Source organism: Lotus japonicus, chromosome 5 (genome assembly GCF_012489685.1).
Source record: "Lotus japonicus ecotype B-129 chromosome 5, LjGifu_v1.2".
NCBI lineage: Eukaryota > Viridiplantae > Streptophyta > Magnoliopsida > Fabales > Fabaceae > Lotus > Lotus japonicus.
This window is the reverse complement of record NC_080045.1, coordinates 15,719,221-15,732,848: the sequence shown is the minus strand read 5'-3', so window position 1 is coordinate 15,732,848 and position 13,628 is coordinate 15,719,221. Positions and strand designations below refer to the sequence as shown.

At 32.7% G+C, this 13,628-nt stretch overlaps 1 protein-coding gene across 4 annotated transcripts; it reads right to left on the bottom strand.

The window, feature by feature from the left end:
- Positions 1–6,431: 6,431 nt before the first annotated feature.
- Positions 6,432–8,950, bottom strand: LOC130718879 (nuclear pore complex protein NUP85-like). 4 transcript variants are annotated; one of them, XR_009012857.1, is made up of 8 exons: positions 8,648–8,950; positions 8,436–8,473; positions 8,042–8,163; positions 7,616–7,717; positions 7,439–7,495; positions 7,158–7,304; positions 6,730–6,822; positions 6,432–6,657 (listed from the first exon to the last, which is right to left on the bottom strand). XR_009012857.1 is itself a non-coding variant. In XM_057569509.1 (7 exons), the coding sequence occupies exons 4-7, from the start codon at positions 7,688–7,690 to the stop codon at positions 6,808–6,810; spliced, it is 294 nt and encodes a 97-aa protein (XP_057425492.1). In that variant the 5' UTR covers positions 7,691–7,717; positions 8,042–8,163; positions 8,436–8,473; positions 8,648–8,950; the 3' UTR covers positions 6,432–6,807. The 4 variants fall into 4 exon arrangements, 2 of the variants coding, with proteins under 2 accessions (XP_057425492.1, XP_057425493.1); XR_009012856.1 differs by having other exon boundaries at positions 6,432–6,647; XM_057569509.1 differs by having other exon boundaries at positions 6,432–6,822.
- Positions 8,951–13,628: the final 4,678 nt, after the last annotated feature.

The following is a 13,628-nucleotide window of genomic DNA, read 5'->3' as shown; positions in this document are numbered from 1 at the left end:
ACTCGAAACAGGGTTCTTGGAATTTAAGCAAACGATTCACCAACGGTGTTAATCGATTTAACCCGAAAAGTTACTTTTTGCAGTTGATGTCGGATAAGAAAACTTCCTTCTGAAGAAAGATTAGAAACATCGAAAGATATCGGTGCACACATGTGAAATCTTCGTTTGAAGCTCCGAATAGAAAAAGTCTTCATCAACAGTTTATTTTAAGGTTCTTGAGCTATCAGAGATTCAGTTTCGGCAAACTTCCGAGAATTGGAATCGATCATTTGTACATTCTAGAGTTTCATGTCAAAACACTTGTCATGGAAAGGAATAAGAGAAATTCTTATATTCCTCTAAATATTTTTGGAATTAATTCCTATAGTGCTCTTAAGGGTAAATTAGTCGTTTACTAACGCTCTTGCCCTAGGCGTAAGCGAATAAGACTCGCGCTTTAACTTATATCGACTTTAGTACTATTCTTAGTCTTTTCCTGAACTTTCTCCTTCATGAATTTATTTCATTCAGTAAACACTTGTTCAGGTTTCCTTCACGATACATCGAAACCTAATCGTGGATAGGAATTTCATTAATTTATTCTAAGCTTAAAAACTTGGGTCTCACAATTTCTATACATCCAATTGAGAAATATAAAAAGAGTAGGAAATTGAGAGATATGATGTGTGATATAATAAAAGAAATACGAAAAGGAAAGTATAAAAGTGAGATGATAGAAAAAGTGACGGAGAATATATGATATTCTTAGGTTCCGTTGGGTTAAAAGTGTTTTCGAGTTGATCTCAACTGAAATTCAAACACACAAAGATGACACATAATTATTCATTTTCTTTATTTCAGTTAAAGATAATCAAAGGAAAACACTTTCTTATGATATTAATTTAGAAATTAGAAAAATTATGTAACCAAAAAAAATTAGAAAAATTTCACATCCCTGAGCTTTGCCTCTATTGCACCTCCACTCCATCATTTAGACCAACAAATGGGTGTTGAGTGTTATGATAATAAATTTTAGGAGAGGTGGGTGCAATAATGATAAACTTCAAGGGAGGTTAGTGACTAAGTGCAATGTTTTTGATAAAATATAGGTGGTTAATGTCTTGTTAAACATCAAATGGGAGATCAGTGCAACAATAATAAATCTTGTGGAGAATGGTGCAATTTGCCCTTTTTTTTCAAAAATTTATAGTACATTAAATGATATTTTTTAAATAATTTATGTTATTTATTAATTCACTAATCATATCTTATCTTACAAAATAATCTATTTATGTATGATTTTATGCATATTTCTTACTTCATAAAAACTATTTTGAAATATTATTTTATTTTATAAATATTTCAAATTAATTTTGATTTTATAAATCTTTCAAATTAATTTTGAAAATGACGATGTCCTAAGATAATGAAATCAAATTGACACAATTACCAATTATCGACCTCAATCTTTATTATTATAAGAACTTGATAAATATAAGGTAGCGTTTGGTAGACAGGTGAGAAGGGAACGGAACAGGACACATGAGTTATGTTCTGTGTTTGTCATGTTTTTAAGATGGAACAGAGTGGGACAAAAGGCTCCAAGAACGGGACATTTTGGTTCCCTGGAAAAGGTGGAACGGAACGGAATAAAACACTCTCTTAAAACTTTTGCAAGTTCAAAAATACCCTTAATTTATATTTGAAATTTTATGTATCTAAACAGTTTAAAATCACTTCTAAAATTGAAAGCACTTATTATATTTATAGACAAAGTTAAATGAAAATATACTTTTTCAAAAAAAAATCACTTAAAATAAAATCAATTAATTTTTCAAACGTAAAATCACTTGTTGTAAGCAATGATAAACGAGTCAATTAGATTGCGTTTGATTCAATTTATTTTGAAAAAATTACTTTTTAATCAAAAAATCACTTTTAAAATAAAAAAATCACTTTTTTAATCAAAATCTCACAAAACAGATTATTTGAAACAGTTACTTTACCTTATCATGAAAATCTATGATGATAGATGAGAGGAGATAAAAAAGTGATTTTAATTAGAGTAGTCAAACACGAATCAACTTAATTAAAATATAATCAATTATTTTTTCAAAAGTAAAATCTATTTTTGTAAGCAATGATAAACGAGCCAATTAGAGTGCGTTTGATTCAATTTATTTTGGAAAAATCAATTTTTAATCAAAAAACACTTTTTTAGTCAAAATCTCACTTTTTGTTTGTTTCAGGTGAAGCTGAAAACAGATTATTTGAAACAGTTACTTTAGCTTATCATGAAAATCTATGATGATTGATGAGAGGAGATAAAAAAAAGTGATTTTAATTAGAGTAGTCAAACACGAATCAACTTAATTAAAATATAATCAATTATTTTTTCAAAAGTAAAATATGTTTTTGTAAGCAATGATAAACGAGCCAATTAGAGTGCATTTGATTCAACTTATTTTGGAAAAATCACGTTTTAATCAAAAAAATCACTTTTTAATTCAAAATCTCACTTTTTGTGTTTGTTTCAGGTGAAGCTGAAAACAGATTATTTGAAACAGTTACTTTAGCTTATCATGAAATAAAAAAGTGATTTCAATAACATACTAAAACAACTTAAACAATATATAAGTGATTATTTTAAAGAAATAAGTGATTCTTCATGAAGTAAGCAATAACAAATGGTTTCTATGCAAAATGTTCAATTGAGTTCAATTTGTTTTCCTCAATCAAATATTAAACATGCAGGGTTATATATGTAATTAAAATCATGGTTCCTCTATTGACTTGGAGTTACTAAACACAACACACAAAACATTATTGTCCTGTTCCATCCTGTTCTGTCCCGTTCCGTTCTATTATGTCCTGTTCCGTTCTGTCACCAAACGCTTCTTAAGTTTCCTAACATAATTTAATGCCATTTATAAATTAAGACAAAATCAAACTTGATTTCTTCAACCATTATTTTCTATTAATGAGTCAAATACAAATGTCAAACAATAGAGGAAATTGTTTGGGAACGATCATAAGTCAGATTGAAGAGGTACAGATGTTAATACATCATATTGAGACAAAGAGAAATGATTTGGAGGAACCTCTTCAGTTGAAACAGAATTGGAGAAGGAAAAAATCTCCTTAGTCATATATTCAATGACAATATATCACTTCTATAAATAAAAGAAAGTTCAACAAAATCAAATTCTCGAAAAAGATCACGACAACCCAAAACTATGGTACTAAGGTAAGAATTGTCGTCTAAGGACTTGCTCAAAAGCTCAAATAGCTGCAAGCAATCAATTTCAAAAGACACTAAAAAAAGATCTCTTGTTAAAGACAACGACAGATGAAATCAGAGAGCCTCACCAAAACTGGCGGCAAAACGTTGAAAGGAAAATCAGTAGCTGCAACCAACACCACATCGAGATGATCACACACTGCATAGCATGAGCGTATCTAGGGAGGGCCCACAGCCCCCGAAAAGTATTTTAATTTTTTTCACCGACTATAGGTATTTTTATGTATTTTTGTTTGTGGTCATATTTCGGTCATTGCAAAGTTTTGTTGTTGTTGTTCTAGAATTTTAGTCTCATTCCTCAATTATCACAAATTGATACTTTACAACGTCCTTGTGAAATTAGATGGAGTTCTCATGTTAAATTAATAACAAGTTTGATAAACTTATTTGGTGAAATTGCTAAGGTTCTTGAAAATATAAATGAGAATGCATTTAATTCTTCTCAATGAAAAGATACGACAGCAACTTCTTGATAATTGTTGAGTTTTAAATTTGCTTTTATGTTAAATGTGATGAAAGAAATATTGGAAATCAATGATACACATTGTCATTCCTTACAACTATGAAAGAATTTTGTCATTTCAGCTAGGGCATTATCATTCAAATATTTTCCGAAATTTTAAATTTTGAAAAATATCTACTTTTTAGCGATCTTTTTTTGTGTTTCAGTTAGATTGATATGTCTTGTTTTGGAACTTCATATTTCAATAGTATCTATATAACGATCTTTTTCTTCAACGAAAGTTGTTAAGACTCAAGTTCGCAACAAGATTGAAGATTATCTTCTCAGAAATGTATTAGTTGTATATATTAAGCGAGAAATTGATGAAAAATCATAGTTGATGCAATGATAAATAAATTTAGTACTATTTAAAAATGAAGAGTTGGATTCACATAATTTTTTGTATTACTTGATGCAATATCCAGTGATGATTTTTTAGTTTTTCATTTAGGCCCCGCAATGAAAATTTTCTGAATACACCCCTGCCTAGGGATGTCAAAATTACCCACACCTGTGGATACCCGCAGATAAAAATCTAATATGGGTAAAATTACCCGCGCCCACGGGTATACACGGATTTATTTAATGGATATTTCCACTGTCCATTTGTTAATGAGGCGAGTACGGATATTGATGTATAAATATCCATGGATACTCACTCGATGTATAAAATACTAAAATATATTTTATATATATACTTAGATGTTTATTAAGTCTAATATTTAATGAATGAGTAAAGTACACTCACCCCCCTCAAGTTTTGTTAGAATAACACTCCACCCCATTCTTATCTAAAATCTACATTCCACCCCATTTTATATAGAGGCAAATTTAGTGACGAAAAATATTCTTCATTAATAATTAGTTATTATTTAAATTGTTAATCAATAATTTCAAAAAATAATTTCAATATAATCCAATAAATATAAAAATGAAAACATCACAGTCCTCCTCATTCTCTCAATCGCGTTCTTCCTCCGTAAATTTACAATGTAAATTCTGCAATAGCACACATGACTGGTTGACAAACCATATCTCGAACATAGTGAAACATGCTTGTGTTTTCATATTTGGTAATAATTCAATTTTAATCAAAATAATCTATTTATACCTCCAATTTTTAAAATTAGATTGTAGACCCAAAAAGCAACACAAATGGGTGAAGAAAATAGAGAAACAAAATTAAGAAATATGAAGTGGATCGGAGGTTATTAGAACCCAACGATGCGGTGGAGCACCGTTTTTAACAAAATCCAACAACATCTTAAACCAACAAAGCGTTCGCTCACAACTTAAAGGGGTGAAGTTCACAACAAGTAGTTGAACAAGTGACTTTGGGGATGTGCGATTCACGTTCTGGGGTTCAGGTCGCAACAAAACTTTGAGGCATGGTGGTGCCATGGGGTTTCACATTCTGGGATGGTTGTCATCGTGTTAAAGGGAGCAAAGGTTTGGTGGTGACCGTTTGTGGTGAGAAATACGATTTGGAGATAGATGAGACGTTGACTTAACAGACAAAGTGAGTGGTTTTTTTAAATTTAATTCAGTAAAATTATTTTCATAAATTGATGTATGATAGTGTATATGCATTTAATTTATTTAAATTTTAACTAATTAGTAATTATTTTTTATTAATGACGAATTTGTTTTCGTCACTAAATTTTGCCTTTATAAAAAATGGGGTGGAGTGTAGATTTTAAAAAACAATGGGGTGGAGTGTCATTCTTGCAAACCTTGAGAGGGTGAGTGTATTTTACTCTTAATGAATTTGTGTTTGAGTTATAGTTCTCCTTCAAATAAACTTATACAATAGTAATGGTAAAAAGAAGCTCTTAGATCAAAAAAGGGTAAAAAATCAGTATTTTCCTTTACACATTGATTGACTGTAAAGTCCAATCTTAAATTTTATTTTTAATATAATTTTATTTTGAAGAAATATATGTGAATTCATTTATGTTTATGAGTGAGGGGTGCCCATGAATATCCACGAATATTTTAAAATCCGATTAAAACTCACTTAGTGGATATCCATGTGGGTATGAAGCGAGTATGAATATAAATTTTTACATGTGGAGCGGGTGGTGGTGCTATCCATGCCCACCTGTATCCATTGACATCCCTACCTCTGCCGCATAGTGTGGTTAGCCTCCAAACAGTCACAAACTATAAGACCCACAGAGGAACTACTAAGAATGCGAGTAATCCAATCAGACTGGAAACTGAGAGGCAAATCAAAAACTTGCACCACCCAATAAGGGACCTTCACCATGGGAATTTGGGATCACTACACCAAAAAGGGTTTTTACAGCGGTTAATTTCGCCCTTTTACAGCGGTTTCGAGCGGGTTTGAACCGCTGTAGATCTCGCCGCTGTAAAAGACTTTACAGCGGTTCAAACCGCTGTAAAAGATCCCTTATTTACAGCGGTTATGTTTAGTAACCGCTGTAAAAGATCCATTATTTACAGCGGTTTTATCTAGTAACCGCTGTAAGTGAACATCGTTAACAGCGGTTTTTTAATTACAACCGCCGTAATTTGTCTCTCTATTACAGCGGTTAATTTCGGAACCGCTATAAAAGGCTTTTTCTTTTATTCCTATATACCATCACCTACCATGCTAGTTCAGCCATAAAATCAACAATTTCTAAAGCATATCAACCACGTCCTTAACTTGACCTATCTCTAAATCATAAAATTACAAACTATTTTGTATTTTATTGTAAAGTACAGAAAAAAAAAATATGGAATACAGAAAAGTAACTAACCCATAAGCAAGCAAGGTCAACTTAAATATCCATACCTTAAGCAGTGCAACACCCCCAGAAATCTTGGCTAATCTTTCTTGTAATTTTTCCTTGTCATAATCTGAAGTGACCTAATATGTTTATCAAATTCATCACAATATTGAGAAAATTAATACACCTTCCCCCAACTTAAGATGAATTACCTTCATATTGAACAACTCTAGCAGGAATTCAAAAAAAAAGCCATCTTCACTGTTCTGTCCTTCCATCTCACAGTAATCTTAATCCGGTACCATCTACAAATATTCATATCAGAAATAAAATTTGGGGATGAAATTTTATCATTTTCAAGTGCACACGTGCCTAGTGATAAAGATGATGAGAGCCTAAAGATAATCATTATCAATTATAGTCTTATTGTGCCAGTAACATATAAGAGATAGCATTGACTTAGCTCCAAGGTCCAATAGCAGAACTGAGATTAACATGTTTTCCCACAAGAGCATTTATTAGGACTCAAACATGTCATTGTTTCCTAGAGAAAAATTCCTAAAGGGTGAGAGGTAATGACTCAAACATGGTTTATTAGGATTCAAACATGTCATTGTTTTTGGAGTATTATGAGAAGTACCTTGAAGCTTTCATCAGAAATTAACTTTCCAACAGCATCAAATAACTGCAGGGCAATCCTACCGAGACAACTTGCATCTTGGGCTTGTTGAAGCCAAAATACTCCTGCACCTTTAGGACCATGCTTCCAGTGAAATACTCCAGCAACCTATATAGTATTACGAATATTTAATTCTAGTAAACCATATTATGAAAGAACGTTACAGTGATGATTTTTAATCACCGGGCTTTCTACCCATAGTATTTGCAAGAACTGTTAACCTAAACACAAGTGCAGGTTACCTTCATGATCTTTGAACTGATATGATCAAGCTCGTACAAACGGCAAATCTCAATGTTCTGTATGAGAATTGAGAAGAGTGTTTTTTTTAGTAATTCACAAGTATAACAAAATATACTAAGAATCCTGAGGACGTGGCATGTGAAACAGATGATATAGTAAGAAGATGAAACAGTAACCTTAAGCAATGTGTCATTGTGTTGAACAGATTGTCGATATAATAAATTCTCTAACAAGCTCATTCCTTGCTTCATGCACGAAGTTAAATATATTGGATCTATCTGCAAGTATGTAAACATTGGACCATATGAGCACCAAATAAGATCACTTTCACAAAATATCATTGTCATTTAAGTTGATTAAACTGCCATATACAAATAAATAACTAAAGGTTTTTTGGTCTCATGGTCAAGCTAAATCCCAGGGAATGAAACATCAGTTTCATCTTTACTCTCAATTTTATTAACCTCTTGTCAAAATCTAAAACATGTAGTGTACAGTGTGTTCAAACAGAAAATTCTGACAAGAATGTAATCCATCCAACATAATTTACCACTTCGAGATTGGATTAACAGGATATTTTTGCTCAAGAAAATTGCACTCACTTGCCAGGTCAATGCATGTGATGATAGAACTTGAGCATATGCAAGCCGATGCAGTTCCACTATACTGATACCCCCCAAGTTATAATGCTCATCATGTAGAAGAACCTCTGCTTGCTCACTCCCTGCAGTCAACAATTCTATGGCATGAGCAACCATCCTATTTTATGGACATATGAAACATGCAAAATCCCATTTTCATCAAACCAAGTTAAACAAAGGAGAAATTCAGGACATCATTAGTTTTGATTATTCTACTCCCAAAGAAAAATTTCAGCCAAATCTCTAACCTGAACATTATGGATATAAGTTTTTTCGAATGCAAAATAAGCTAAGCCCAAACATGCATTCAATCAATAAAACAAAAACGAATACCAATGGACATGAAGCAGCTTACCAAGGACCAAATTCTCTGGAACATTCTGCTAAAACTACCTGAGACATTTCAAAACGTTCAATTTTTAAAATGGGTCTTAAGGGGTGAATCAAATAGCATAATAATGAAATCGAGGAGGAGGATGAAATCGAAGAGAACACCAGGTTAAAAACCAAATAAATTCTAACAGGCTTAAATCAGAAACAAAGTAAAAGAACCCTAAACAAACACACCTAACCTGCCACCACCGTGAAGGGCCAATGTGCAGGGGAGGAGGATGAAGAGGCGAGGCCTTCTCGCAAGGATGCGTTTGGAAGGCGTGCAGGAGAAATTGGAGTCGCTGGCCTTCCTCGGCGTTAACAGATCGGGATGGAGAACCACTGACCTCAGTTCTGTGGCCAAGAACCTTGAGCCAAAGTGTTGGACGGTGAAAAACAAGAGCGGCAGCGGCGCGCCAGGGACGGTGGCGGCACGATGGGGGTGTAGGGGTTGAGAAAGGAGCACAGCGGTTGAGAGAGACTGTTAGTGGAACGAACTGATAAGGGTTTACGGGATTTGGGTAAAGTTAGTGGGTTCTGCAATTTTAAAAAATAAATTGATAAATATTAACAAAACGATAGAAAAAACCTAAATCTTATTTGAGCCTAGTGGAAAGTTGTTTTGAAATAGCCTAACGTATCCGGGTTCGAATCTCATATGAAACAAATTTAAAATCTAAGATTTATTTTTTACTTAATCTTTTAAAGCGCTTACTTAAAACAACCGCTGTAAAAGTCTATCATCCGCTCCGTGTTTTTGTTTTTACAACGGCTGGGACCTGAACCGCTGTAAAAGCCCATCATCCGCTCCTTGTTTGTGTTTTTACAGCGGCTGCCACCTGAACCGCTGTAAAAGGGGCGCTGTAAAAGCCCTTTTCTGGTGTAGTGGATGGGTTGGCATTAACGTCGAGTTCATGCAAAAACAAAATATGTTTACCAAAAAAACAAGCATACTCACTTAATGTAATCTTCGAATCTCAAGAGGATTAATATCATAATTGAAGGATAATAATAATACTAATAATAATAATAATAATAATAATAATAATAAAATACCCAAGGTTTTGAACACAAAATCAAGTGTCTTAATGTTTTACTAAGCTGAGTAAGAAAAACATTAATAAAGTGATAAAATAACTATTAATATAAAGCTATATTTTTAAACCAAGAATATAAATTATTTTTTAATGCTTGCTTAAAAACTGTTAACTATCAGTATTTTTTTAAGTGGTAAGTGGTAACAAAAAGAATAAACCTCTGTTTAGAAAGTTAGTCACACTATCATGTGAATGTTTGTGTTTCGAATAAGATTGTCTCTCTGTTGATGATAACCATAAAGAAATAATTTTGATGTTACTACAAAGGTTATTGTCCCTGAGGGTTAGCTCAAGTGGTAAGAGTTAGGAGACATAAGAGTTGGGTAGGATGAAGGGTGAAAGGTCGAGATTTCAAACCCCTTGGAGGGACTAATTTACTAACAACTACTCTCTCCGTTCCACTAAGATTATTGTTTTGAACCATCTTTCAATATTTCAAAATGTTTATTGTTTTAGAAAGACAAATGTATTTTTTGCTAATTTTTTTTCCACCTATATCCTTATTTAATAAATTTCTCTCACTTATCACCTTAATTTCATATCAACAAATTACAACTCTTTTCTATTGACTACATTTTTCTCTATCTAAATAGAATTTAATTATTATAAACAGTACTTGTAAAATTAAATGAGGGTACTATAATAACATTATAATATTAATAATTTTCATCTTACTTTTTATGCTACAATTTTAAACAATAATTTTTGCAGAATGGAGGGAAACATTTGCCTATCAAAAACTACAAAGGTTATTTCTGTAATTCAATCTGTACAGCTGTCTCTGGTTAAATAATAAAAAAGTAATAATTATATGAGCGTTTCGGGAATTCTTGGAGAAGAAACCTGCCGATATTTAAAATTGCAGTCAAACTGGTGCACCTGTGTTAAAGCCTTTTTTTAATGCTTTTACATTTAATTTTTATCTGAACAAAATGAAAAAGTAGGTGCTAGTCGCCTAGTCCTATAGCCCTCTATCTCACGTTTCCGAAATTCACAAATATAAATGTGTTATTTTTATAATAAAACCCAAAAGTTTAGTAATAAAATATGAGCACCAACTTTTTCATTTTGTTCAGATAAAAATTTGATGGTAATAAGTAATAACATAATCTTTTTAATTAATTTGTAAATAAAATTGATAAGTTTTAGCTAAGTAATACCAAATACTAGTTAAGTTCAAATAAATAATACACCGAGGTGGTAAGTTCAAGTTGTACATGTTTGATTCATCTTAAGTAAGGTCTCGTGTTCGAGTTTTGTAGATGAGAAAAACTCTGCTGAAAGAGTTAGCCTCTCTATAATGTGAATGTTTCCGACTCAAACAAAATTGCCTCCAAAAGAAAACACTTATCTTACAAAAAAAAATGAATAATACAATTACCTAGTGAGATAAACCTTTTATTTTCAGTGTTGCTGTATTATTTCAGTTAACATTTATATGCTATGGAAAAAAACATTGGTATATATACATAACGTAAACACAAAAGAAAAAGATAAGGAATAACAGATAAATCCATTTTCAGGTCCTGAAAAAGCGAATAGGGAAATAAAAGCTGTCGGTTAGACTAAGACCGTTGACTACCCTGACAGAACACGCAATCAATTAAAATTAATAAGCAAATAATGACAAAAATTAATTAATTAATGGCCAGCCAATAGAATTTTTTCTCCTTTTCACTTTCATTTTTTCCTTTATTAGTTTTAAAGTAAATTACAGTGATATCATTTAAGATTTGTAATTACACTCCACCTCATTCTTATATAATTTTTTTTTAAATACATTCTTATATAAAATTTAAACCTCATCCCAATTTTTTTTCCGAAAACATAAATAGAATTGATATAAATAAGAGAACATAGACAAAATATACACTTTCCTCAAAGGAGATCGGATCAAAAAACACCAACGAAACTCCTAAAGAAAGCCTAAAAAAACCACAACATGAGCACCAAGAAACCACCAAGAAAGGTCCCAAGAAAAAAGCTCTCTAAACCTAGCGCAAAAAGAACACAAAGTAGTCCACCAAAAAACAGCCAGACGGCCAACAAAGCCCAGCAAAGCCCGAGAAAGCCCACAAAACCCACGAAAACCACCTAACAACACCTAAACAACAGATAATAGCCAATCAAAAGCAAACTCTCTTCTCCCTTACTAGGAGCTAGAAAAACCTTCTTGCCAAAATTTAAGCCGTGATCTCCTCTTCAGCAAATTAGTTATAATTTAAATAGTTAATCAATAATTTAAAAAATATTTTCAATCTAATCCAATAATTTTATAATTGAAAACATCTCAGTCTTCCTCATTCTCTCAATCGCGTTCTTCCTCCGTAAATTTACAGTGCAATTTCTGAAAATTCTCAATAGCACACCAAACTGGCACACAAACCATATCTCGAACATGGTCAAACATGCTTGTGTTTCCATCTTTGTATCTAGTAATAATTTAATTTTAATCAAAATAATCTTTTTTTTACCTCTAATTTTCAAAACTGGATTGTAGACCCACAAATACAATACAAACGGAAGAAGAAGAGAGAGAAATAAAATTAAGAAGTATGAAGTGGTTCTAAGACTACTACAACCCAACGATGCGGTGGAGCACCATTTTTTTACAAAATCTAGCAGCATCTTAAACTAACATCGTGCCCTCCATTAAGCAATATTTTAAAAAGGTTATGTCTCATTAAAATCTCTCCCACCTGAGGTAGATAAAAGAAAGATCATGTTTCATTAAAAACTCTCCCGTTAGAGGTAGAGAAAATAGTGCATACCTGTTTATTCATTAGATAATGAATAATGCCTCATTAAAAACTCTCCCGCCCGGGTAGAGAAAAGAGTGCATTCTGCTATGTCTTGTCACATAAAACATAGTCTTCGAACTTAAAATAAACACACTCGTAGTCTTCAAACAACATTCGCCTCCAGACACGTGTGTAAGGCTTCGGTTAAATTAACCGTTAACGAGACTGGGTGGTCTTGATGATTTCCGTATGGTTGTAAGTGGTTTCCATAATAAGAGCAGTTATCATGCTGTTTGAAATTTCGTCTGTGAGGCCCAAGTTTTTAAGCTTAGAATAAACCGAATAGAATTCCTATTCACGATTAGTTTCGATGTAACGTGAAGGAAAACCTGAACTAGTGTTTATCAAATGGAATAAATATATGAAGGAGAAAGTTCAGGAAAAGGCTAAGGATAGTATTAAAGTCGATATAAGTTATAGCACAAGCAGTATTCGCTTAGACCTATGACGAAAGCGTTAGTAAACGACTAATTTGCACTTAAAAACACGATGGAAACTAATTCCAAAAATCTTCAGAGAAATGTTAGAACTTCTCTTAACCTTTCCATGACAAGCATAGCGATACGAAACCCTGGAATGTACGAACGTCCGATTATAGTTCTCGGAGGTTTGCCGAAACTAAATCCCTGATAACCCAAGAAACTTAAAATAAACGGTCATTGAAGACTTTTTCTATTCGGAGTCTCAAACGAAGATTCCACACGCGTACACCTATTTCTTTCGAGATTTCTAATCTTTCTTTAGAAAGAAGTTTTCTCACCCGACATCAATTGCAAAAAAGTAGTTTTTCGGGTAAAATACACCGACTTTGGATCGTTTGTCTTAATTCAAAGAAAACTATTCTGAGTTTTGGAATTCTGTCGCCATAACCTATCTTAGAATTCACAGAGGAAGGCACAGGAAAAATCGGAATCGCTAAATTTTCATTTTTTCGCATTTTCCATCAACTATAAATAGCTTGAAAAAAATCAAAATTTTCCAACACCACCATAGCCAAACCCGCGAGCTTGAGAGGAGAAGGGGAGGAAGAGATTTTTGCCGTTTCTTTCCTGATCGCTGCACCGTTCGTTGCTACTCGAAGACCTCGAGGTATAGATGCTATTCCTTACTTCTGATCGTCAATTTTGTCGTTTTTCTCTGTGCTCAAAGTTCTGAGCTTTTCGTAAAACTGTCCAAATAACTCGATTTCTCAGTCTAAACTTATTCCCTGCATGCCCAAGAGCATGTTTAGCGGATTACATTTTGCCGAATGTCGCCGAATTGCCGCCGAGTTTCAAT